Here is a 27,307-nt window from a genome sequence, read left to right as displayed (position 1 = left end):
GACTGTCTCTCATGGTGACCAGACTGGGGAAAGCCATGGAGAGCTGTGCTCCTTCACTCTCACCAATTTGCTCACACCAGGAGTAAAATGTCATGTTTGTTGTAAGCACCAAACACTTAGCAACAATGTTTGGTAAGAGTTAGGGAGGGAAATCCAGGACTGCAGGGCTCAGCAAAACTGTCTTTGAAGATCTTCTGGAGAGCTTAAAACTTGAGTAAGCAATTCTCAGAAAACACACATCAACACGCCTCTTCCATCTAAGAGGCCTCATTAGAGAAGAGTGTCCTGCACATCCACCCCTAGAGAACACAGCTGGGAGGCCAAGGGGGAAATAAATGGGGTGCCTGGGGTAGGGAGAGAGTTGTGTGGAAAAAGAACAAAGCAGAAAGCAAGGGCAAAAGGGGCTTGTGGCTCCTGGGAGAAGCTGAGCTGTGTTCTAAAATCACAGCAGCTAAAAAGGCTGGGATAAAGAGGCTGTGGTTCCTCCACACCCCCAGTTCCTTGGCTAATGAATGTCTGAGAAATGCCACGTCTTTACAAGGGCAACACAGGCAGCTCTGAGATATGAAACATTTCAAATTGAAGGGGCTAGTCCTTCAAAGTCTGCTGGAGAAACCAATTTGTCAGAGCGGGGAAGAGATGAGAGGATGGATCAGCTGAACTTTCCTCCTCATATCTTTTCTTTTTTCACAGCTATATGAACCTCCAATAGCCAAGTAAGAAGGCAGAAGCCACCAAGTAAGGATCACCAGACAAGGCAGCAGGTTATGGTATGGTAAACACAGCCTGCTCTTCTGTCTTTGGGGTGGAGTGGGAAAGCCCTGCAGTTGGTTGGGAGCCATATACTCTGAATTCACATTCCAAGGAAAGCCCAATTTCACTAGACTGCTGGTTCCTGATAGCTGATTAACACAAGACTGTGGCCTGAGCCCCACCAGACTGTTATAGCAAGGATGGACAGGAATGATTCAGGAAGCACAGCAGCCACGTGGTCACATGCCAAACCAACGACAGTCACTGACCCTGAAATCTTATCATGGTCAGGGGAATACTTTGGCCACCTTGTGAGGTTTCAGAGAAAAAAAATTATTGTAAAAGCAAGAGGAAGAGAACCTGGGCCTTGTTAACTGAGTTAGTTACCACAACTCTTTACAATGCTCTGGCTATGAAAGCATCTCAAAGCAATCATTACTATAATGCAAGGTCAATCTTCTCTCAAAGGACAAGGAGCAAGCCCCTAATCATCTTATGGAACAATTAACAAACACTTCCCTGGGAGAAGATGGATGCACATACTCACCCTGGTGAAGCAGCTTGAAGTCTGTGCTGTCCAGCTCCCTTATGCCCTTGCTCCGCAGCTGCACCAGGAAAAGAAGGCTCAGTAAAACAGGCAGGTTCCTGTTGGCTAAGAAGGGCACAGAAAGCTCAGCTCATCAGTGAACTCCAAACTATTGTACCTTAAAGTGTGTCAGAAACTGTGAATTTTCTGGCTGCAGGATAAGGATACGGACACACATACACACACACACACACACACACACACACACACACACACACACACACACACAGCCCCAACGTTTTTCTCATCTCTAAAGTCCCGTCTGGACCAGGTCCCCTTTCTGTCACTCTGGCTTGGCCTGAGCCACACTTGAATCCTGCCAACACCATTTTAGGAGCATCTAAAGAAGGGGGAAAAAAGAGCTAGGATCATTCATACCCTTCATGAGCTATGTAGGGAGCATGTTCCTCACTCTTTGAAATTGATACTGCTCATAAACTAGAAGTCATTAGCCCTTTCTAGACTGCTCCCTTCCTGCCCACTTGACCATTGCTGTTAGTTTTGACAGCAGCCCAGCTGCACAGCATTTGTTCTCCTCCATCTAGTGAGACTGCAAAAATGCTGTCCCATTCCATCCTACAAGGAAGGGCAGAGACAGAAGTGAGAACCTCACACATTGGGCCTGTATGTAAGGAAAATGGGGCTATTTGGACCACCAACCCCACAGAGCAATCTTCTCCCTATTATTCACTTTTTTACAGTGCTGTAAACAGGTTAAGATTTTGTACTGTGTACAGCCATACCTACAGCAAGCAACTATCACCTCCAGTACATGTTTTCACAAAGGCACATGAGTTTTCAGTTTTGAAGAGAAAACACTTATGGGTGTCTTTAATGTTAACATATTCCTGATGGAGTAGTCCCACTGTTGGGCCTCCTTCTTGTCTAAAAGCAGGCTACTGTTTGAATAGGGATGCAGATCCCCTGGACTTAACTACCCCAGGCCTCACAGAGCTGCCTGTGTGCTGGGAGACAAGGAAGTCTGTCTCCAGAGTACATCTGGTGTTTGACTTTCTGCATGGGTTGCCAGGATGTCACTTAACAAGTTCAAGATGCAATACAAAGAAGAGCTACACATATTAGCAGCAGCAGAAGGGCTCAAATCTTGCAAAAGCTCCTATAGCTCAGTGTCCTACCTCCATCACCAGTGGTTTGGAGGAATAGGTCTGACTCCCTATAGGAAATGGATACTTTGCCTCCCCACAGCTCCTGACATCCCTAGATCAGCAGCAGAGGGATATGCAAGTTCAAACGTGCAAAACTCCAAACAAGATCAGACTTAGCAGATCTTGTAGCCTCATGCTCTACCATGCCCCTCGTTCAATGCCCCTCCTCCAGCCTACTGACTTTGCTGGAGGTAAAGCAAAAACACTTTCCATCCCAACTGCTGCACAACAAAACATTCGAAACAGAGCAGAGCTGTTAAAAGCATCAGTGGCCCCCTCAGGAACAAATAAAAGTTGTGCTAAGTCTCTATCCTGAAGGAGCCAAGGACATCCTAGCACTGCTTCTTCTTTCAGTTCAAGCTCACAGACTGGTTTGCACAGCACCGTTCTTAGTGGGACAACAGTTCCAACATCACAGACAGGGCTAGAAAGGAAAACAGGGACTTCCTCCAGTCACAGTCTTGCTCCCTTTGAGAGACTTATCAGAGTTATAAGATCTGGTGATACCACAGTCCCTGTTTGGGGATCAATACCATGAATGATTCAATCCTTGCTCCTGATTTCTGTGTCCTGGGAACTGTGTATACTCAGGCACACCCAGCTGTTTTGCACAAAGAAGAGGCAAAAAGGAGGATGTCTTTCAGCCACCACTTGGGCCCGTATTCAAGCAGGAAGATTTACCAGCACAGCTATCCATTTGAACACTGACAGCAGTATACAAGAACCTTGCATTGGTTTAACAATCACAGTTTGAAGCCAGAACAACCTAAATTAGAAAAAAGGCTCTAACTTCAAAATGAATCTCTGAAAAAGGAAACTAAATTAGCACAGTTCTGTCCATAAATTTCCCCATGCAGGTAAGTACTGAAGCTACATCAGCAGTTCAAAACCACTTTATCCCAGTCTGTGTCCCTACAGCTAGTTGATCTTACAGCAAGACCAAATCACAGAGGTGGGGTCACCTTGCAGGGTGGCTGAGCTGCTCTCTACCAGCAGCTGTTGCAGAATCTGTAAAAATCGGCTCCGAAGGAGGTCACAGACAAGGACATCCTCATTTCTTTCCAGAAAGGTCCTTAGAGTCATCAACACCTTCCAAGCCACTTCCACAGAGCTTGAGCAGACCAGATCCTGCAAAGGAAGAAACAAACACATTACCTTTCTACCCTGATTAGGGAGAAGTCACCATTGTTTAATACCATTATGGTAATCTGGTGCCTTGGGAAACAGCCTAATAAAGCACCATTAAGATTAAGTATGTCCTGATTAAATAGAGAACTGAATGAAGCAGAAGGACTCATGTCTGTTAGGCACCTCTGAGTAATATCCCTTTTAAAGAATGATTTGGTTCTGTGAGTGTAAGGGTAACATACATTTAAGGTCACAGTTTTAGACAAGGGAGAACCAAACAAGAGAACAGAATCTCTGGTACCTCTGCTCTCCATGTTGTTTTGAAAAATAAGCTTGCATATTGAAGATGCTTGTCTAAAATCAAGCTTATGAGTCAGTCCATAGTTCCTAACTTTCAAAAGGCTGGCAGCTTGTATGTGCAGTAGTAACATAACTAAACTGCATGAAACATATGTAAGCTGGGCAAGCAATCAATCACAGGAAAGGGGAGAGTCATGTACACAGCTCACAAGCCTGCCTCTTGACTACAGGGCTTTTTCTGGAGTCTCTGAGCTGAATCCCACAGCCAGTAGGCTTAATTTGGGCATAGTCTTCATGTTGAGGTACATAACATTAAATTCACTTGCACAGCATGTACAGAGGCAGTTGTATAAATATCAGACAGAAAATGCCTGGTAGTGCTGACATAATATAACCATCTCAACACATATTAGGTCAGCACTACCTTTCCTCTCTTCCTGCAGTAGTCCTGGCTACTGCATTGCAATGGTAGAGTTGAAGAGGTAAACAGGAAACTGGTCTCAGCAACTGAGCCTACAGCCTGCCTGGACAGCTTGCTGCCTCCCCCAACTGCCTTCCCCTATCACACAGCAGTAATGCATCCAGACTTTGATGATGCAGAGAAAATGGCTGTGGGACCCTGTACCCAAGGAATGCAAATAAGGAAAGAACAGGCTGTCTGTGCTAGAAAAAGCTCTCTAGTTCTGAGATGAGTTCCTGTCTCTAGCAGAGACTTTCACAAACAAAGGGCAGGGAGATGTCGGCACAATCATCTCTGCTGACATAGATGTGCTTCATATGACGTTCAGGAATGTAATCTAACGTCTCTGCTCTCTGAGAGAGCACCTCAGACCTGGAGCATGGAGAAGACAAGTGGGACAGTGTGTCATCATGACTACATTCACCCCCAGATGAGCACACAGAGCCCAAAATGATATGAAGGAATGGCCACAGCCTCCCTGGTCCTGGCAAATGCACCATTATGTTAATCAGTTCCTTCCTACCCAGAAGCCCAAGGTCTCAGATGAAGTCACAAACCATCTGTTATATCTAATCCAGGCAATTATTTAAAGCAGATAAGCAAAGAAGTCATCCTTGGAAGGACATTCATTCTTGTTTCACTGTACCATGCAGAGGCCTTTCCACTCCACTAGTGCATTCTGAGGCTTAGGTTATTCATCTCATAAGTTTTCTTTCCATCTGAAAGTATATTTATCCCTGCATATTGCACTGTTTTATTAGTCCATCTAAATTCAGATTGATTATGCTCTTCCACAACTGAAAGGTGAATTGTCAAAGCCTGTGACTTATTACAACTTACTTTAAAGACTGGAACAGAGCTAAATGAATTTATTTCTGCAAGAACATATGGCAAGGCAGAGAAGGGAAAGCAGGAATGTCATACAGTTCAGGGAAGGGAGACACCATTTATGTTTTGCTTATTAACAGACCTGCTTCAGTTTATGGAGTGACAGGTTCCAGAACTACTGCCAAAGGTAACAGAGTGGACAAGCCTCATGGGACACTTCACTTCCTTAATTTGTCCTGATAGGTAAACTCATTGCTCACTTTTACTAATGCTCTGCAATGGTATCAAATGCCTGGATGCTGTTACCCACCCTGCAATATCATCCCAACTGTGAAAGAACTGCCCCACCTGAGAGGCCTCCTGGCAGTCATTTCAGTAACATCAGATATTAAAATTTAGCCATAGCCTCTTAGATCTGAACAAACATGTTCTGTAATGCCCAATGGATGCCGATTCAGAGTTAAGCCTTGCTTCCTCTTACTTCTTTACCATCTGCTGACATGGGTTTGCCTTCTCAATGATAGTTAGTTCTAATTTCTCTAAGGGACTGGAGAAGAAATATCACAGTTCTTAGCTTTTGCCCTTACAAGCAAATCTCATGTTCTTCTGTGGAAAAGTTAATAAATATTTACTACATGACTGGCTCAACAGTCATGGGACAAGAGACCACTGATGGGGAGGAGTGATAGGAAGGTGAGAGCAGTGGAAGTGAGAAAAGGCCTCGAAGCAGCCATCAGGACACAACTGTGTCATGATTACATAGGTTAATAAAGCTCATTACACCAGCTAGAGGCAAACACACTAGCCTGCTACTTCAAGGCCCCTTTCTCTCCTGAACTGATTAATTTTCCCTGTCACAAGACTATTATTTTATCTTTTAAGAGCAATAAAACATGTTATTTGCAGTCCTGAAAACTCAAGAGTACTTCAAAATTCTCTGACAAGAGTCTCCAGTTAAAAGAAGACAAAATGAAAACCTCAAACAAACAGAAAGCTGTGCCCTCAAGACCTGTTCTCTGCACACTGCTTTTTCAAAGTTCTTGTTCATTATACCCTTCTCATCTATGAGTAGCAAAGCTTTGCTCCCAAATTTGCAAAACAGCTTCTTCAAAGGCTGGCACTGAAGAATCTGAAGTACCCAGCTGTGTATCTGGATAGAGGAAGGAATGGGATTTTTCATGACATACATCAGCATAACTCTTCAGATCCTTGTCCAGCCAGCTCTCAGAGGATCTCTTCCTGTCACAGTGGATGGATGACAGAGAAAGAGATAACACACATACAAGGTCCCATTTGCCACAGAGGGCTTCCCTGGCAGGTGGAAGTCTGTGTACACACACACGGCCCCTTCTATCAAAATCCTTGGTTTCATAACATCACTAAAAGCTTTAAGAACCAAAAAACCCCCAAAATCAGGGCCAAGATAGCAGCCTGTCCTTGTGAAAGCCACATACCAGTAAAATAAGCAAAATGCTGGAATTGCTCTTCAGAATGAGAAGCAATGGGTTAGCACTGTTCAGCTGTTCTGATGAGCCAAAATCAGATTCTTCAACCTTAGTCTGCTTGCAGTCTTCCCAGGAAAACCAGAGTTGGAGGACTTGGTGTCCAAATCTCCCCATGAGCTCAGGATAGCGCAGGAAGAATTTCAGCAGGAGAGGACAATGGACATAGACCAAGCTCAGATCTGGAAGATTATCCAGGATCCTTCTTATGGTAGACAAAGACCTCTGGTAAAGAGGGAAAGGGGAAGTGAGACAGAGAACAAAATAATCACTAATACTGAATATAAAGCATCTGAAGTGATGAGACTTTACTGCAAGAAACAGTCACACTGCCTTTTCAGCAGACAATCAAACACATCAGTTAAACATCATTTTGTGAAGCCCATTTGCATCACAAAGGCTAAGAAACCTGTAGGCTTTATACAGAGCTCAAAGCTGTGCAGCAGCAAAGAGCCATATGGGAACACTAGAAAGCCTGCTGCAGAGGCTGGAGATGTGTTTGGGAGCCTGAGCTATGAAATTCATTATATTCTGTGTGTGAATTCACAGCCTATCCAACGCAGTTACACTTCCCACACATACACAAGTTTATTCTGTCATATCTATATTCCCCTGTGGATTTACATAGTTAACTTTCCAGGGTGTAGATGCACTGCACAGTCTCCACTCATTCACTGCTCACCACCCATGCCAAAATACTTTCTACAAGAAGGTTGATGTGAGTGGGGAGAAACCTTAGTTTCAACAAAAAGGCTCCAAGAGGTAGGAATGAAATCTTTTACCACATCCAGGGCTTTGCCTTTGTCCTGACAGACAGCAAGGAGGTAAAGTGCAGCTCTGAGTATGTGTGGAGGGGGACAGTCTCCATGGTCCTGTGCTGACAGGAGAAAATTTCTTACAGCTAGAAATAATTCTGCATCTGGAACAAACCTGCATTGAAGGAGATTGGAGTAGAAACAGTAACAATAGATATGCCTTACCCACCAATTCATGGTCACTTGCTTTGTATAGTCTTGGCTCACCTGTCCCCAAAGGTGTAGGCAAAGTATAAGAGCAGTACAAAACAATGCTGGTGGCTGCAAAGAGACTGATCCAAAAAGAAAGGTTCAGGGGTTTCAGACAGGAGGAGAAGGCTTTCAGCAATGGTGTAGTTTAACTGAGGCAGACCCTTCTGCAGGAGCTCAGACATCTCCTGCTCTAGAAATAAAAACATAAGGAAATGATGAGCAATGTCTATGGAACAACTCCACAGTCTGCATACACCAAGTGCACCTCTGTGATTTGGCATCAATAGTGGTGTGAAACCTGACTTAACAGAGCTGGCTTAAAGGATGAAAAGACACTTTAAGGATGAAAAAACACAATCTGTTTGAGATTCTGAGCCTTTTGCTGATGCTGCCTGTATGGCAACCAACCACTGCTAATGGGAAAAGTGGCTTTTCTGATGTAGAAACTTTCACCTCATTTGTTTGGGACTTACCTATTATGGAAAGCTACAGTACAGACAGGAAGGCTTTATAGAGTATGTCAGAGGGAAAAAAAATACCTTAATCTGCAGATATGCCACTTGACTGTGGCAAGTAATTTTGTTTCAATTAAGCATGAACAGCTGTGCTAATAAATGCCCCCATGTAAACAAAACCATAGGTAGATGAAATGCATTCTTTCAGGTAGGGTTCCAAACTCTTCAAAAGGCATTTTCTGAGTGTTTTCTGTGCTGGTCCAGTAAGGACCAGCTTAAAAACAAGCTGGGGAAAAGAAATCTCTCAGTCAAGCTTTGTGTGTCCTCTCTTCCCTTCTCCTTTGTCCTTTTCTATTTTTTTTCACCTGTTGCCTAAACAGAGGGTGGCAGGGCCTCAAACTAAATTAAGCAATTTTTCTCTTTCCCCAAACTTGCCCTCCTGAGAAGAAGTTCTCGTCTTCTCTGTGGCTGAGTAAAGGTTCAGGCATAAGCTGCAGAGGAAGCTGGAACAGGTGTGATTCAGGACAGGATTACTGTGAAGAAGAACAGAAAGAGACAGTAAAGGAGGCTAGAAATATCCTCTTCCTACTTCTGATATCACACGCTGTCTGCCAGAACCTCATTTTACTGAATGATCAAAACAAACACTGCCCCATCACAAGAAGACTAGGAGCCAGCCTAGGCTTCCAGGAAAATTAAGAGTTCCCAATGGACTGTCAGCTCACAGATGTGGGGGTGTGTGCAGTGACAACAGTGAACATGTTCATACCTTGGGCCAATGTGAATACAGTGGGGTACTCCCACAGCCATCACATCTTGTCTACACAGAGAGTCCTATAAGGACAGGACCCTAACACTGCAGAGAATGGGAGATGTTTAAGGGCAGCTCACAATACAATGATTCCACTGGCAAACAACACTTGGATTTTTTAGCAATGACATTGCCAGGGATGAACACTGAAGAATGCCAAAATAGCAACTAAAAGGGTGAGAAGAGCTATTTCCAGGCATTTCTTTCTCTCCAACCATCTCCTTGCAGAACAGGACATAAGCAGATATCTGTAACACACCATCCTTGGCATACCACAGTGCTCTATTCAGAAACCTAGATCACTCCCACCACACACCATTCACAGGCACAAATGCCCTCACTCGAAGTTCCACACTAGTAAACTGGACTAGGAGTGCTCTGTGTTTTGTTTACTTTTTAAATGAGGTACAGTCACAGGAAAGAGGAGGTAAAACATCTCTGGAGACCCACAGAGAGTCTCCCCAATACTCCTCAACCTAGAAATCATAGCCTCTACTACAGGAGATCTTTTACAATACCTGCTACTGAAGTTATCCTCCTTCCCCCCATTTCTAATATATTATCACACCATGAAGAACAACAACAGTGGTAGTAAATGCTTAGGAAGCCAGAGCTCAGATGGAACTGATGCTACCGGTACTTCTCTTCAGAACACCCACTGATCTGACTACTCCAAAGTCAGGCTGCTCTATCTGTGCAACTCACGACAGAGCACAGAATTCTCACAATGCTGTGCAAATCCATCCACCCCCTACCAAATTGCCTCTCCCTTCTCCCACATCAAGCTCTTCCATTGTCAGTAACCATTTCCATTTTTCAGTAAGACACAACTATTCCTGAGTCTCTCATCTTACCTAATCAGGTGTATTAGATAAGGCATGATCTACTTTCCCATCTGGAAATTTTAGGCTCACTAACAATGCACACATCACAATACCTCTGTACAGAGCAAAATCTGGCCTTCAGCTCCAGTGTCAGTCGGATGAAGGACGAGGATGCTAGACAGAAAGCAAGACAGAGATGTCAAAGGAGCACAGAACATGTATGATAAGAAAAAGAGTAGGCAGGTCCCATAACCACCCCCACACATCTCCATACAAGCCTGGTGAAGAGGGCAGGCCATCTTAGTAAGAATATACATATTAGGCTGCCTCTCAGAAAGTAAACTACTCCAAGTTTGGGTATGAGGAGAGTATCTGAGGTTACTTTGTTTTCTTAGGAGAAGTTAAGATTTGCCTGTTTCACATGTTTAGAACAGAGGAATCGTCTACATCACCTCTCTGTTGTGTGAAGAATAAGGCATATGGCATACATAAACTAAACTAGGATTTCTAAAATCCTACCAACAATTCCAGCATAATCCCTGTCTACAGGAACAGCCAATTCAATTCTGAATTATTCCAGAGGGAAGGAAAAAGCTGACACAACATTCTTATCCAAAATGAAACCTGTCTCATCATCATTGCTAGACCAAATAACTTTTCCATCCTGCTGAACACAACTATGCACCCTATTCTTATTCATATAAACTTGTAATAGCATCCTCCCCATAAAGTCTCAATGTTAGGCTCATTGCCTCAGTAATATGCAGTAGCAGCAAGTTCCATCAGTTAAGAGCACAGAGAACACAATCCCACAATACCCTCCTACCCAGCTTCTTGGAGAACTTATTCCTCATGCTTGGCACCACTGTAAAGAGGGTACTGAGTGCTGAGATGAAAACCTCTGTCACTGACGGGCTGACAGCCCTTTCCAGATAGCTCTGTTGAAAGATAAATACATCAGGTGCACAAGGTGCTATAAGCACTGAAGGCAGCAGCTTCCTTCCAGCCTCCTGCCTGCCCAGAAAGTCAGGTTTCTAAATCCAAACAAATGGAGTAGCAGTTCTTTTACCAAAGTGCCTGGCAGCAGAGCAGGCTCACAGAGCACTTTGAACACAACTAACTCCCCCTGCCAGCACTATGAGCTGTGCTGGTAACTCTGCCAGACATCCCACCAGACAAGAAACTTCTCCTGGACTCCAGCAGGCAACCAGTTAGGCCTTAATGCACAGTGACTGACACTACTGCCCACACTGCACTGGGAGTGACTGCTCTCACAGGTCTGATGGATAATTCTATGCAACATAGGACATATGTTTAAGTGCAGCTGACCTCAGCAACATTTAACACCTGTACTTCAGTGTTTCACTGAGCAGTGGCAAACACAGGCATTTGAGCTCTCTACAGAATTTAGCCCTGAACTGTTTAGAACAGAATGACTCAACTCACTCTTGTTGAAGGTCACTGGACAATTTTCTCACAGTCCATTAATTTTTACCCAAGTTCAATGAGCAAGAAACCGAACACCGACTCCAGCTTTGCCAAACTGGACATGCACTGCACCCTCCTGTCAGGGAGGAGAACAGCAGTGCCACTGCAGCTGCCTACCAAGAGATTGGTTAAGAAAACACCAACCAAAACATCTTCAAGCTCCTAACAACTGCAAGAATCCATACACCAGTGCCCGTCACAAAGCACAAGGAAACTTTACTAAATGTTAAGAACCGCAACAGAAGTCCCATTGTTTTGACAGTTCTGCTTGAAGTGTCTTAGGGACAGGCCTGTATGGAGCACTAAAGTACTCATGAGTCTCCACAGCTACTTTTTAAATCATGTCACAGGCCTTACTGAGGCACAATGCTTAATACTGCCCATGCAGACTGGGCAGCCTCATCAGTACCTTCTGGGAAGAAGCATAGAAATGAAATTGCAGGTGCAAACCATGGCAGCTCTCTGGGACACAGGCAAGTTTTGAAAAAGTGGCAGAAGGGGAAACAACAGTTCAGGCACCCTTCATTTCCTGACACATCCAGAGCTGCAATGGATCCCACAGCATGGTAGGTAGGCTATGGGATGGCACAGCCTGAAGGCACTGACATGGAAACTTTATGAATTTCTTCACCCTCTGAGAGCATTTGCATGAACTATGTAATTCCATATTTGGCTGTGGAAAAGTGGCAAATGCCACAACTCTTCTCAGTTTACTTGACGTGCCCTCTTCCCCAAAAAAACATTTGTGCAACCCACTCTTGGTGCTTGAAAGCACCTTTCCAGGTACCCATGGAACAGACCAAGTTCAAAAGAAATCCTACCATGACCATGGGGATGCAGAGACTGTCACAAATCCTCAACAGGAACTCAGAGAAGTTGCTTAGTGTGTCTTTGCTCTCAGAGTTGGGGGCAGTGAAAGCATTCTCCTGGGCCATGAAGTCACCCTGGAATTCCACTGCTAACCTACAAACACACAGTGGATAACAGAGGAAAGAGGAAACATCCTAACTCTGTAAAGGAAGCCAGGAGATACAACATTTTAATCACAATTTTCACCATAAAGGACCCACAAACACTCAATGGGTTGGAAACAGAGGAATGTGGCAATCACATTCAGTTACCTCTTGAGTGAAGCTATTAAAAGTCATCAAGGTTGCACAACAGTACACATTGGGAAAGGAAGACTTAGTTTCTGTGAAGAAAGCATGTGTTGTGGGAAGCTCTGGTGTGGTAAGACTGGTTTTCAGCCATACCAGAATGTCTGATGCACAATACAGCAAACCTTGTGAAAATCAGCCAAGGAACCATTCAGCTGATATAAAATCCATGACAGAACCTGAGTGCCCTCTAACACGACCCTGAGACTCTGGGTCAATACAGAAAGGCACGTCTGATTCTGACTGAATTATCTCAGCCAACCCAAGTTTTTGCAAGGCAAAAACTAATTTGGCCAGACCACCCTAAAAGCTGATCCTGATTCATTCTGATTCATGCACAAACTCATCTATCACTGTCTGAAGTGCAGCTTAGGGTGCCAAATAGCTCTGATCCAGCAGAAGAGGTAAAGTTGGTGCCTATAAACCCACTTCCAGTAGCAGGTCACAGACATGAGCAAATCCAAGGCCAGCATCTGGAGGAGATATGCATTTGTTAAACGGTTAATCCCCTCTGGCAGTGAAACCACATAGCATAGCATAGGAATCTAGTTTCACACATACCTTCCAATAGTTCTTACACTATCAGCAGTTTTGGTGAATTTTCAAGCAGTCCCTCAAAGCCCAAAGACATGACATAAACTGATAGGTCCCAGGCAAATTTCATGGGAGACATATTCAGATGTCACAAAATTTTCACTATTAATACATACCCCTGATTCTGCTGTTTCATGACCTGTGCCATGCACTGAACTCACCTGTGATATTTCTGTGGTGGGCCTGGGTGGAGGAATATAGTCGCAAGGACAGAAGAATGGACAGACACAGACACACACCACCCACCCACTTTCCTGACTTGTCCTCACCTGCAAGCATTTCTGAAACTTTCCAGTGTATTGAGCAAGAACTGACCCTGTCTCTGAGGAACTCTCCCAAGATTTCTGTTTGCTGAGTGACTCTGAGACACTGGGAACAGGAGATCGCCCTGTTAAAGGAGAGAATCTTATAAAATCTTATGTCCACTTTCAGGAAAAAAATAGCTTTCTCCTCTGACACCAGCAGCAGGAGAACAACAGATTGCACTTCACCCCTTTACACAACAATTTTTTTACTACTGTGCTTTCCCAGAGAGGGCAGAGTTAAACAGCTTGTGTGCTCTTCCTAAGGAGGACAGAGTCATGGAGCTATTAACTCTGCACTGCCATCTCTTTAGAGTCTGTATTACCATGATTTGATCTAATCCGAGTTTTAAGCATTTCAGCTAATGGAACTTTAAATCCTTCTGAGAAAACTTTGTATTTTTAAAAATTTTCTTTCTTCCAAATACTCTTCAGACAACACAAAATAGATCTTCTCCTTGCTTAGCAATGAAATCTTAGAAGTTCTTCTATTTTGGCTCAGACTTTTAAGCAGTTATCCATGTACTAATTCTTGTTCCCACACAGCATCCCACTGAGTTAAGCCTGAAGCCAACTGAAGCGTCAGAGTTAATCATTTGCCCAAACTGGGAACAACTTGATACTCAAAATCTGCCTTTAAGCCTTAACCTGTTGTGGTGGTCTTCTCCATAATACCAGAGGAGGACACAGCTACACACTGGTGCCTGGCAGTTCAGAACTCCTTCTCCATTTCATGCTGAGATACCTTGGGAAAGGTATCATCATTTCCCCTTTTCTCCCTTTAAACACAGCCTGCATATCCTCACTATCTAATTTCCTTCCTGTGAAGCTCCTAATTCTGAAAGGGACACCCAGCTCTGTGTGTGTGCAAACTGACTGGCCAACATCTGCCTATGGGACAGAAAGCACTTCTGCCTTCTTCGGGCAGAGAAGGCCAATATCTGGTACAACAGAACTTGGGTCTAAAAAATGTTCATCATGCATTTGGAGTTCTGCTACTCCTTTGAGTATTGAGGTGTTCTCCCCACTAATGGCACGAAATCTAAACCTACATGGCTCTAAGCCTACAGCAAGAAGGCTCAGCCCTTGTCTTTTCATTAGCCATCTGCACCTGGGGCTCTTCTCAGAAGTGCAGAGGTCCCAGCAGCACACCACACTAACCACAGATGCCAGGAACAGAAAAGGGTTTATAGTTCAAATAGTGGCTAACAACTCCCTTGCTGAGGGATCACAGTGCATATATGGTGACACTCTTGATCTGAATGTAGAACAAGAAATGCTCATTGCTGAAAAAATGGATTGACCAATGCAGCCTACAAGGTGAGGGTGGGAAGAAGGGGAAGTTCAAATGGCTGTGGAGTACTGGACACATAAAGAGAGTAGCATGCTCAAGTAGTGCCCCACAGAACTTCACTGATTTAGAAGGATATCATTCACCAGCATCCACCTTCATCTGCTTCAAAGTCTGCTACCATCTCAAGGCAAGAGAATCAAAAGAAATAGCAGAGAACCAAACAGCCACAGGGGATGTAAACAAGGGGATGGAACACATATAAAACATCAACATAGGAAGATCATCACTGTCCTGCTCAGTCCTACCAACAAGCAACAGCTTTTGACTTACTGCATGCCTCTTACTACTCTGTGGTGGGGAAAGGTCAGCACATCGCTTCAGCACTGCCTCCAGAAGCTTCTGCAGTTCTTCATATGGGACTGGAGGGGAACTCAGATGGTCCTTCCTTAACAAGTGAAGACAAAGACAAGATGCACAGTCCCTGCAGGGGACATTCCACTAGGAAGGCAACACCATCAGAAATAACTGCTCTTCTGATGGAAATATGCCACTGACACTTCTCTCCAGCAGAGCATAGTAAGGTCACAATATCTGAATAGTGTCTTCACCCACACATAAACCCAAACACACCCTCAGTGCTCTGTCTGCTTTCACCACAGTCAGGGAGCCCATGACTGTCCAGAGTCTTATGTTTATTATTCTTATCAATCCGGATGGGGCACAGAGTGACAAAGCCACAGCAGCTGCTGTACAAGCTTGCCTAGAACACTAGGTCCTTCCTGAAATTACTTGCTGCCTGCCACAGCTTCATTGCTCTGGCAGCTTTCCTGAGGTGGGTGGGAAGCTGGCTCTGCTGTACCCACGCCTGCCTCAGCCACAAGTCCCACTGCGGAGCACGTTCACCCACACAGCCACAGGGGAACTGCAAAGCCCAAGATGGTATCAACAGACCTATCTGAAGAAAAGTCTGAAAATACATAACTACCTACCTCAGGAAAGCAGCCACAGCTTTCACAGCCTCCACTGCCACCTCCAGCACTGGGCAGTTCACTGTCTCCATCAAAACATCAATGGCTTCTATGCATACACCTCGGTTGGTGAACAATTTGATTTCCACTGGTTGCCTTTGAAGACAAAACAAAGTAAACAAGGAGAATGTTGTCAGAGTTAGGTAACTGTAGTGCCCTTCCCTCATTTCAGCAAATTGACAGCTGAGCCACGAGACTGCAGCCATGTTTTTCAGTACTGAGAGCCAGCTGCTCTCAAGGAGGTACATTCACACTTGAGCAGGTAGAGGGTTTGCTATAAAGAGGAAATTTCAGCCAGTCTAAAGCACTACCATGATAAAACACAGCCTGGATAAGAGTGTGACTACTCCAGAACAGTGTCATGAAAAGCACAAGAAAAACAAGCTTTGCAAAATATAGTGATCTCTGTGCCTTGGACTCTATGTTCAGGCCATCTGCTCTGGCATTTGTGAGTTCATCTAGCAACTTACATTTTTAAGTATACAAGCAAACATCCCTGTCCTAGAGGATAATGCCATGAGAATAGCTTCTCTCACTGCAGAGATGCAGATGAGAAGATGGCAGATGCTGACAGGGCAGGAACCTTCACAAACTTGAAAAGTAAACAGGAGAATAAACACAATCCAACTGTCAAGATTTGACAATCCTTCTCGACAGTGAGCATTTTGGTCATCTGTGGCCCAACACCTTTGAGCATTCAGCATGAGAGCATGGAGGGACAACAGGCCATTAATCCCATTATTGGACAGAGTTGTGTAAATGGCAGACTGTGCTCATTTGGCTCCTGGCAAGTAAGGTACAGTTGGGGAGGCAGGGGGAAGACAGGCAGTTACATGCAGACAAGAGGCACAAACAACCTGCCAGAGGGTCCCTCCAAAGTGAAGCAAGAAAAGCAGCACAGCATGACAGGAGCCACATTTGGGAGCCAAAACTATTCCCTGTTATTCAATTTTCACAGTCATGCCTGACTGAAGAAAGCCAGGAGCACATGCTCTCATGCACAAATGGGAAAGCAAAGTGAACTTCAGTAGAAATTACACTAATAGCCCAGTTACATGGCAAAAAGGGAACAGAAGAAGAACCACTCTTTTTAGTCACCCAGTGGGATGGAACCCAGCTTCGCAGCCACTTCACATCCCGCTGTGAGGTGGCTGCAAAGAAAAAAGCTGTGAGGTGGGCATGGCAAGGAAAAGGACTTGTGGAACTCAGGCATCAGGAGCCAAGCCACAAGTGATGCACTGAACTTCCAAGTTACTTCTACTCACACTGGGTAATTCTATTAATCCTCTGTATCTCCTTTCTTTAATCACTGACCTTCTGAAGTAAAATACATCAGGAAGAAAAAAGTCTTCACTGACTCATGCAGGGAAGAAGGGATGGAGGAGTATTGCTGACTCATTCAAGCAGCACAAACCCACTTTCAAGATGGTGCACTGTGATATCTTTGGGGCCTGGGGGGAAAGTGTGAAGGGCAGCACTCTTGCAGCTTCCTGCAACCTCTCATCTTTGGGCCCCAAACTGCACCTGCCACTTTGATTATGCTGGGAGAGACAAGGGTCACTCCAGGGAGAGCTACCCAACATTCCTGACATACTGCCAAGGGGAGCAGTACGTCCTGCATGGACCTCACCAGAATGTGAAGCTCACTTACACAAGAGAATCCAGCTGCAAGCTAAAACCAAGATGAGAGGTTCCAGCACAAGATCCCTTTCCCCATTATGATATAATTTTAAATAAAACGTGATTTCTAAGCAAAGCTCAGAGAAACAGAATGGGTGTACGAGAAAATGAGAGCAACTGCACAGAGTGTTCTCTTTGTTTCACAAGCATAAATGCTGTAATTAATGTTCCCCATATCCCAGTTTCTCTTTTTGACAGATCCCACACTGGCATCACCACACTGTTCTAGCACTGTTGCTTTTTCTTCTCCTTTTTACCCTGCCACTTGCTACAAAATTGACTATGACATTTCCAAAATTCTGCTCAAGGGCTCTCTTGGGGGATCCAAGTGACAAAAACGAGACTCTGTCACTAGCATGACAGGATAGGAACAAGATCATAAAGGCAAGAACAGGAAGCACAGAAGAAAAACAAGCCAGTGTATATTATTTCTTCGCAGAAAACAAGAGGCAAAAAGTGACAGAAGACATTAATATTTCAGCCTAGAATTTGTTTTTGCAGTTTGAATTTAGCTCAGATGATGATAGAAGACCAGAGGCCATGGAATTTGCATACTTTGTTTTGTCATAGAGGCACACTTAGCAGGAGCTGGCCTGCTCACACATGCCTGGACCTTCCTGGACTTCTCTCCTGCTCTATCTACAGCTGAAAAGAGATTTCAACTCCCTAACTGGCAAGTAAGCAGGAAGAGGAAGATTTAGTGGTGGATGTAAGCACAAACAGGACAAGCTGGGAGGTTTGGAAGCAACCATCAGGCCTTTCTTTGCAGGAATAAAGGAGATGAGATTGTTCAGCACCATCTTTTAAACACAAAAACTCTTGTGGGTTCTGGTCTTGGAAGAAAATCTTAAAAGCAAAAGCCTCACAGTCTCCATTTTGGAGTACCAAACTCTGCCTGCAAGCCTCCCTTGGTACTCCCTTACCGTTTCAGTATTTCAGTGAAGAGCAGGAGCCCTTGTTTGTGCAACTCCACATTGTTCAGCAGCAGGACACCTTGGAGACTCCTCACCAGAGATTCAATGCCTGTACACGTTCAAGAGAAGTCACAGAGAGTCTTTTAATGTTCCAGATTCCAGAATGGAAGCAAAATTAATTTTTAAAAGGAAGAAAGATTAGAACAATTATTTTTCTGAGCTACTGACAGAAACAACTGTCCAAAACTGTTGAGTGTTCACTCAGCTCCCTCATAACATGCCTCAACCTTCACTGCTGGAGATAAGTCCCAAAGAACAGAAGGAATTTAACCATTCTTCCTAAATCCACTCTTGGCATATCCACAGAAATACTTAATAGTAACTCAGACAGTGTCAATCATGATAACTGGTTATTATAATGAATTAGTGCTCATCAGAAACTCATTAGGACAATGATGCTACAAATTCAAGCTATGTTGGACATCACAAGCATGTCTGATAGGTACTTATTTTCAGTCCTTTATCCATCCTGACTGGAAATTGTGGTTGTGTGCAAAGTGCTGGAATTCAGCTAGAGGCACAAGAATGACTGCAGTCACTGTGCCAGCAAGGTTGATGACTCACCATACACAGTGTGACACTTGGAGAAGAAAAGGCGCTCTTCAGTCAGGAGGAGTAGGCAGCAGTACACTGACCAGATGAGGATTTCACTTTTGCACAAGAGACACTCAAAGAGGAACTCTGCAAACACACACACAAATAAGGTCACCCTGGTAAGAAGCAGGCTGCTCACAGCATGGCACAGCTGCTCCTAGAACAGAGCAGAGGGAGGAGGAGGGAACGAGAAAACATAGCAACAGCCACAGGGAGAATGGCTGTACCATGAAATGGCAGGAATGGAGAACACAGTAGATGCTCAGGGGTATGCTAATCTTCAAAAAGAGGTGACTGGAGAGCAGAGACCCATGGGCAGGCATCTTCCCAGCACAAACTCAGTAGGAGGGAGCTGAATTGTGGATCTAGCCTTTGGCACAAATGAAAAGCCACAAAGCAAGCTTTATCACAGATGCAGTGACCTTTTTTCCTCATGACTTTTACATCTCCCAAATAATTTGTATCATGAAAGTATTTCTGTCTTTTGGGATTACAGAGAAATAATAAACCATCTCCCATAGCTGCATTCTAAAGCTAAATCCTAGACCAAAATCTGAGCAAACTTACAATATTTAGTGGAATGAAATGGAAACCAGTTTGCTTAAACTTGTATCTAAGGTCCTGCAAGAAGGACCTTGACCTCAAGTACTTGGCCACATTCTCTCAGTGGAAACTCCATTCTGCCTGGTGACACCTGCTTCTAAACTTTCAGTTAAAAACATACTTTCCCCTTCTACTCCTAAAATCACCTGGTACAAAATGGCCACCACATTATGCCATCAGTGGATTTCATGGAGCCAGCCTGATTCCTAAACCAAACAGCCAGGGGCAGATTTGATACCGGGGAATGAACAATAAGATGCTACTGCATTTGTTCACCTGGGACATCTGCATGGATAAAAGCAGGAGCATATCTGCTAGGAGAGTGAACCAGCACTGCAGCCATACAGTGAGAACTCGCTGCCTGTAGCATCTCATCTCTGGTTAACAAGAGCTGTTGGGAAGCAAACGTCAAAAGGAGAAAGGAAGTCAGCTATACAGCTGTGAGTAGGAAACAGTTTGTTCTACCTTTTAAAATTTAAAACATAAATTAAGGTCTCTCTTTCGGCATTTATTTCACAGATTAAACCTGCTAAGGTAAGATAAAACACTGAACCAAAGAGACTCAAAAAAGCACATGAGAACTACAACAGAGTAGATCATGAGTAAGAATAGTTCTGCCCCCAGGCTTAGTCATGCTGGTGCTGCTTGTGCTGTATCAGACCTCAAGTGTAAATGAGTAAGATCAGCTAAGGCCAGGAGTAAAATTTTCCCCATTCCAGGATGCAGGCATGAACAAGAAGGTGATCAACAGAGGTATCCCCTATTGCTGGTTGGGGTACTGTGTACAAATTACAAAGGGGATGGGACAAGCATTAATACACAGACCATTGTTCTACTTGTCCTTACTTTTTATTTCTTACATATTTTTTCTGCTGACAAATCTTACAGCTACTATTTAACTCTAATCACAGTTCTGCTGTCTCTAAAGCTTACCTTTTCCAGCTTTCCCAAAACCCTCTGATTTTAAGGATTCCCACATCCCCATTTCTCAGTGCAGCCTCTATTGCTGGTGTTGGTAACAGAACACTCTGCTTTTTTATATATACAGTGTCTCAGATAAAGTTTCATTACAGGCCAGCAAATTATTTATGTGTACCAACAATTCACTACTACTTCAGCAATCACCTTTTTGAGAACAAGTGGCAGTGGATTTTCCCCTTCTAAAAAGTCAGGGTTCTCAGTCTCCTCCTCTGTCTTTGCATTATTCATAAGAATAGATACAAAATGGTCAGATTTCAGCAGCTCCTTTAGCAAGCCTGCAAAAGGAAGAGCAAGAATGAGCACCATATTGAGCAGCACAGTGAGGATTATATTAACACACAAGTATTTACAGACTAAGACTTGTTGCCAACTTCTTCCCCTCTCCTGGAGGGCCTCACCTCCAATTTAGGGAGCTTCTTCTCATTGTGTCCCCAGATGCTGCCATGACCCCCATGTCTTGCAACCCCTTGCTGCTGATACTTTTTGCTGGTCTGATCTGCTCTCTGTTCCTTCTCAGAGTCACATATGTACAGGGGTGCATCTCAGGAGCTCCCTACTTGCATTATCGTCTGTTAGTAACCACACTTTAAACTGTTTCTTGGGAGAGCTCTTGACCTGCATTCTTCTCCAAGCAGTCAGTTACCCCCAATGACAAGACATTTTCCCTAGAACACTTCCCAGAGAACAGGCATTTATCTTCCCCTTCTATTTCCACAGGCTCTTACAGAAACAGCTGTGTTCAGCAAAAGGATATCCACACTCCAAACAACTCCCTCAGTATAGCAGTATAGATCACTGCTACAGGTAATGATGAAAATCATCAGTACACATCAGTACAAATCCACAGGGGTATCTTCTGAGCTACAGAATTCTACTTTCAAAGGAATCATAATCTGTTTCTAGTAGTTGAGTAGATAAGCTGAGGAGCAACCCAGTTCCTGCTTGCCTCCTTCTAGAAAAATTAATTCCCTGAATGGTTTACAAACAAGTGATGTCAGAAAGGCTGAGATTGTGCTCCCCAGCAACAGCTGAAACCTGGAGTTGTAAGGATAACTGCAAGAAAGTGCCACTTCCACATTAGCTCTCTATCTAATTAACACAATGCCCCACATTTAAAGACTGCATTTTTTAGACTCCATCCCACTGCTCTACAAAACCCACTTGCCCATGCACAGTATCTGAATTTAGACATTTTGAGAGATGATCAGGCCATAGCACAAGCTCTGAAGAGACTGAAAATTAGTCAGTGCTGGGCAAATGTGAGGCATCAGGGGACACAGGGGTCTGGGGGTGCTCAGCAGCTGGTCTGGGCTACTTCACTGGAGTAACAGAAAGGACTGATGGCTTTGGACAAGCAGCATAAAGATCCTCTATGGAACAATCCACACTAAAGCATCTAAATCAGCTAAGGACTTCTTCCTCATTCTAAGCCTTCCCTTGCACCTTGCAGTTTCTCTCAGCAATGCCTTACCCAAACAGTTAACCTGCAGCTCCTTTGTCTGTGCACACCCCAGAGTATTCAAGAAGACACCACACAGCCTTTCTTCAAAGTGTCCTGAGAGCCGTTCTGTGCCAGCAGGAGAGGAGTACAGCTTGCCATACAAGTAGCAGACAGCAGCTTTTATACTTTCATTTGGGTATGTCAAGCCCATCAGCAGATGATCCACTAAATTATCTAGCATGAGGAACAGGAACAGCAAACATTCACTGACATTTTAAAAGCACCAACCTATTTCCCTTGAAAACTTGCAAAAGCCTACTGGCCAGACTGGTGTATGCAGGTTAATGAAAGCCACAGTCAGGTGATGTGCTCAGCACCATCTGTCCCTCTGAGCAGAGGTACAGTAATCAACAGCCAGCAGAGCTCACTGTTCACCATATGAAGATCCACCATCCCAGCTCCCTCCACAAACAGTTCAGCTTGCTCACCAGACCCCCAAGGACTGGATCAAGATAAAAAAACCTCAATGTATGTTGCCTGTGAGGCAGACCCACAACCCCAGTTCACAGAGGCTGCTTTTGCCTGGCTAAAAGCAGGATTATAAAAGCTTCTATGAAGGTTCTAACCTGTATCCCAGGAGGCCTGAATGCCATTCTGACTTCTGGACAGGCTTTTTGCATGACCTTCATGAACTCATCTGGGGGACAGGGGAGTGCATGCATGCATGTGTACTAGGACTGTGAATACCACCCTTCAGTGGGACATGACATACTACTCACTGTGCTTTACCACCAGTATTTCAGCAAAGCCTGGGATGGCATCTGCCAGCTTGCCCAAGAGAGAAAATGTGGGCAGGCTGCTTCTCATGGTATTTGCTTTGCACAGCTGTAGAGGAGACAGAGAAGGAAAACGTTTCACTGATGAGGACACAGTCCAAAGGCAGAAATGCACCCAAACCAGCAACTTCTCAGTGATGCATAATCTTCCAGAACAGGATCTTTTCCAAAGATGGGCCCTCTTCACCACTTGGGATAAAGCACAGGGAAACCCCAAATACCACACTACGTCTCCAAAATGTCTTTAAATGAATTCAAGGAATTGCCTGCTTGTTGTTCCTTTTCCTCTTTCTCCCCTCCATCTCTTACATGAGCAGGCTAATTTCTCACCACTTTTGCTACTTCTCTTTTTTTTGTACGCTGTGGGACCATCATAAACTTAGGAATGAAGAGAATGAGAGCCCATAGCACAGGCTGGGAAAGCTCCTCATATAACTGAACAGTGAAGTAGGAAAAGAAGCATCTAAGGAAACCACACAGCTTCATAAGAGTATCATGAAGCCCTGTGGCTGCAAGGCATCATGAGAACAATATAAAAACTCCATGGTAGAAACTAACACTGCCAACATCACAGCTGGGAATGGGCATTAGGACATCCTAGATCAGAGGGGATGGAGCTTTGAGCAACCTGGTCTAGTGGAAGGTGTCCCTGCCCATGCCAGGAGGGTTAGAATTAGATAATTTTTAAGGTTCCTTCCAACCCAAACCATTCTATGATTCTGTGATCCCACTGCTACATCCCAGTCTTGCAGGGCCACTCATTCCTCAACCTCTGAAAGACTGGAAGAAAGGGGAAGAGAACTCATCTTCACTGACCTCCTTCTGACTTTCATCCAAAATGCAGTATAAGTACTGTTCTGACTTCAGCTCCACAACAAGCCTCACCAGAACTAGGCAGAAAAAACAGGATCAGTAATACACACACAAGAGCACTCACAATCCATCTTCCATGGGGCTTTAGCAGACCAGTGAGCAAAGAGCTTAGAAATGAAATGAGCCCAGACGTGCTGAGAGAGCTGGGTTACAGCAGCATTCCCAGCACTATTACCTCTGATAGCCCAGCTCAAGCTCTCTGAGGCATCATTCCAGCAGTCCTGCTTCAGCTGCACTACAAACCATGCATGGAAATGAGCTGCAAGCGACAAGCTGAGCCTCAGGACAGCAAGTAAACATAAGGAATTAGGAAAGGAAGGGGAGGAAAAACCTAGCTTAAAAGCATAAAAAATTATGGTAATTGAATAGACCAGGCTTCCTACTGCATGAAAACTGGCCTTTAAAAATGCATCCTTCCAGAGAAGATATCAGAACTGAAACTGCTGAGGAGCCTTAGATTCACACTCAGAGCTCCTCCTTCAGCTGCTACTGTCCCTAAGATAAGTGAAGTCTATCAGCCATTCCTCCCCACTGCAGATGTCCCATATACCTTACCAGAAAGCACAGTGCCAGTCACCAGAGTGGCGCTGGTCACTTCCTCAGCCCCAAGCAAGTGCTGTTACTATTTTTAGAACTCTGACAGCTCTGTCCTAATAAGAGGAATCAGCAAGAAATGATGTTTTCCAGGCAGTGGCAACACATCACCTGGGGTTTCCCTAACCAAATCTCAAGGGAGTTGCCTGATGCTGGCAGGCTGCCTGTGCCTCCACACACAGACCAGCAGGCCAGTTGCAGCAAGTAAAGTTCTTCTTCCAGTACTTTTAGAACTGGCACCTGAATGTTCAGCTGATAAAATTTTGGCAAGAGCCCCTTTACTGAGACACTGCACACATTTCTACACGGGGTTTGGTAAGGCTGTCTTGGATGTAGCTTGCTGTCATGGCATGACTCATTTGGAAAACCTACACTTTTGATTCGTGTCCTAGGAAAGCATTCTAAAAAGAAATACCAGGGACTTCTGGGCTCACCATTTCTTGGTATATCCAAGGCAGTACTAGACCTGCCTCAGCTACAGAGCTAGACATCTCAGTAGAAGCATGTCTGAGACAGGTGATTTATAGGTGGTTTAATAGCCCTTTCTTGCCCTAAACTCTCAGAAACTTATAACACTTTCAACACTTAGGCAACACTAATTCAAAATTGCTCTGTTAGAGAGCATCCATCTCTCAACAGACTGGTAACATGACAAAAAGACTTCTCCACTTTTCAACCCCATTTCAAGGAAGTGTCTGGAAGCTAAAATCCCTCTGGAAGAAGTTTGTAATAGCTCCTTTTACCTTACATGGCTGGTCATGAAATGCACTACTGCACTGTTGATATCTCTGGACTCAGCAGAGGTGCCCAGGGTTAACTGGACTGCAGAGATTCCTTTGTCAGCCCTGCATATGTTTTCTTCAATTTTCAATGAAGGACTGCTCACAAAGAGGAATCTACAGCCTGTACAGCTAAATCACAAATACCCTCTACTCCTGAGGAGAAAGCAGTAGATCCCATAGACTTCCATTTGCTTTGACAATTTGGTCAGGTCTAAAGATGCCAAAGTTGAGGCACTGGTACCCATCTGATACTAAATTCATGACACACACAGAACCTTTGAGAGAAATGTTCAATATTTTAAAGTGCACACACTCCCCTGCCCCCAGTATTGGAGCAGACCATCATTTTTGATGCACGGATATCGACGGTCTTCCCTTCTGAAGCTGTGTCAAAGCTGAGCATCTCACTATAGGTATCAGACAAGACACAATGTCCCCTTCAAAAACTGCCAGGAACTGAGATGTGGATTTGTCTCTCACCTTCAACTAATAGGTTCAGGGCACTGCTGTCTTCCACAGAATGCAACATCCCTACAAGACAAACCACAACATGTCATGGAACTCATTCCTGTTTCTGATCATCAGTGCTGTAATTCCTTCTTGTTAAAAGGAGATGATTTTTTTTTCAGAACTGTTTTGTTTTCCCTGCTTCACATAACACCAGCCTGACTTTGTCAGATAAGAGTGGATACTCTCCAGGAATATGGCAAAAGGTGCCTCCATAAGCAGGACACAGGGACACAAAACACTTGGTTCTCTTGCAAATTTTTATGTGCTTTATAGTTGAAGTCAATGGCTCCACCTATGCCAGGGAATATGTAACTGCTGCTACCACCACATCTCACGGTGTGTATGCAGTATTACACATCTGAAACAACACCCTGGAATGACAGAAGTGGGTTTTGTCCTTTGTGTGCTTTGTGTCCTCCATTCTTACCAGTTAGTATGATCAGTCTTCTCCCTCCACAGTACTGACAACCCTGAAACCAAACCTGAACACCAGGTTTAAATCATCCAGAAACAGTTCCAACATTAAATTGAACCTGAAGGCATCACTTCACAAGTTAATTTTACAATGAGAACATAAGAGTGGATGTATCAAAACAAACCACTGTCTCACTCTACAACACCACAGCAGACAAGAAACTCCACCTCCCAGCCCCTTCCAACCCATAGCATCAGGTATGTGTTTCGGGTCCCCACTTCTGCCACACTAAATCACTTGTTTCAATACATCCAATCAAACTACCTCCCCTCTGAAGGCTCCATGATGTCTCAGAATTTTGACCAACTAAAGCAATGTTATGACAGATGAAGAAATTACTTATTTCATGCCTCATCTGACCAATCCTTAGTAACTCTTTAGAAAATATTTGTATACAGCATTATTGAACATTACAATATTAGCTGCATTAAATTCAGGCTTATCTGAAACACACCACCTCGTAAGTAACACTCCACATTTCACCCCTCTTAACCCTCTTTCTTCTGCCTGTGCTTATTCCAATATTCTCTCTCCAAATGTATTTTCCTGAATTCACTATTAATACTCCTCCACAGCACTGCTCAAACTTCTGGGGAGATCCCCCTTACACTCTTGCACCAAATGATCCTTGGTTCATCCATGCACTACTGAAAATGAACATCGTTTGTAGCCCCAAGTTTAGGATTCCAACTGCTGTGAGAGTTACACAAGTACAGTAAAACCCAACGCTGTCCTCAAACCACCCAATCATAAAGAGAATTCTCTTCTCAGAGAATTATTAAAGCAGACAAGAGCACTGAAATGAAAGCACAGCATCCCTGTCTTCTGGGCTATTTTGTGTTAGGGCTATATAGTGTAGGGTTCAATTGGCCACAATCACCACTTTTTCCACTACTCTGAAGGATTATATGTGCACCACATACTATTAAAAAAAAAAATTTGCACAATTAAAAGAACGAAAACTTCATAAAACTCTGTTTCTAACAAAACTGCTTCCAAAACATGCCCAACACAATCTAAGGGCAATCAACTCTTTGAACAATTCAGTGCATCAAGGCAGGGAGAGGGTCTTGTAGGTTACTTTTCCCCAAAGAACAAGAATTATCTGTGATGTGCAAATGAGATGGTGGAATTGAAGGAATCTGGTATATTTGCACTTCGAAGGCACTCTTATTTCTACCCTCCACCTTTCCCTTCCATTATTTCTTCTCCATCAAGACTTTAGATGTTTCAAAGACATTTCTCTGCTATGCAAACAGAAACCCATAAGAGAAGTTCAAG

The 27,307-nt window shown here is 44.1% G+C and overlaps 1 protein-coding gene across 1 annotated transcript in view; it reads right to left on the bottom strand.

The window, feature by feature from the left end:
* MEI1 (meiotic double-stranded break formation protein 1) overlaps positions 1-27,307 on the bottom strand; it is a 37,078-nt gene that overhangs the window by 8,705 nt on the left and 1,066 nt on the right. Inside the window, exons 3-23 of the mRNA XM_066550289.1 lie at positions 25,522-25,572; positions 23,609-23,682; positions 22,736-22,841; positions 21,987-22,190; positions 20,660-20,790; positions 19,811-19,925; positions 18,902-19,018; positions 18,287-18,386; positions 15,645-15,779; positions 14,986-15,100; positions 13,329-13,447; positions 12,130-12,271; positions 10,647-10,758; positions 9,924-9,994; positions 9,390-9,463; positions 8,621-8,718; positions 7,746-7,920; positions 7,506-7,653; positions 6,676-6,948; positions 3,468-3,633; positions 1,301-1,405 (exon numbers count right to left, since the gene is read on the bottom strand). Coding sequence (XP_066406386.1) covers positions 1,301-1,405; positions 3,468-3,633; positions 6,676-6,948; positions 7,506-7,653; positions 7,746-7,920; positions 8,621-8,718; positions 9,390-9,463; positions 9,924-9,994; positions 10,647-10,758; positions 12,130-12,271; positions 13,329-13,447; positions 14,986-15,100; positions 15,645-15,779; positions 18,287-18,386; positions 18,902-19,018; positions 19,811-19,925; positions 20,660-20,790; positions 21,987-22,190; positions 22,736-22,841; positions 23,609-23,682; positions 25,522-25,572 — 2,631 coding nt within the window. The remainder of the gene's footprint in view (positions 1-1,300; positions 1,406-3,467; positions 3,634-6,675; positions 6,949-7,505; positions 7,654-7,745; positions 7,921-8,620; positions 8,719-9,389; positions 9,464-9,923; positions 9,995-10,646; positions 10,759-12,129; positions 12,272-13,328; positions 13,448-14,985; positions 15,101-15,644; positions 15,780-18,286; positions 18,387-18,901; positions 19,019-19,810; positions 19,926-20,659; positions 20,791-21,986; positions 22,191-22,735; positions 22,842-23,608; positions 23,683-25,521; positions 25,573-27,307) is intronic.

This window comes from Molothrus aeneus, chromosome 5 (genome assembly GCF_037042795.1).
Source record: "Molothrus aeneus isolate 106 chromosome 5, BPBGC_Maene_1.0, whole genome shotgun sequence".
Classification (NCBI taxonomy): domain Eukaryota; kingdom Metazoa; phylum Chordata; class Aves; order Passeriformes; family Icteridae; genus Molothrus; species Molothrus aeneus.
The sequence above is the reverse complement of the archived record's forward strand: the minus strand, read 5'-3'. Positions and strand labels throughout refer to the sequence as shown.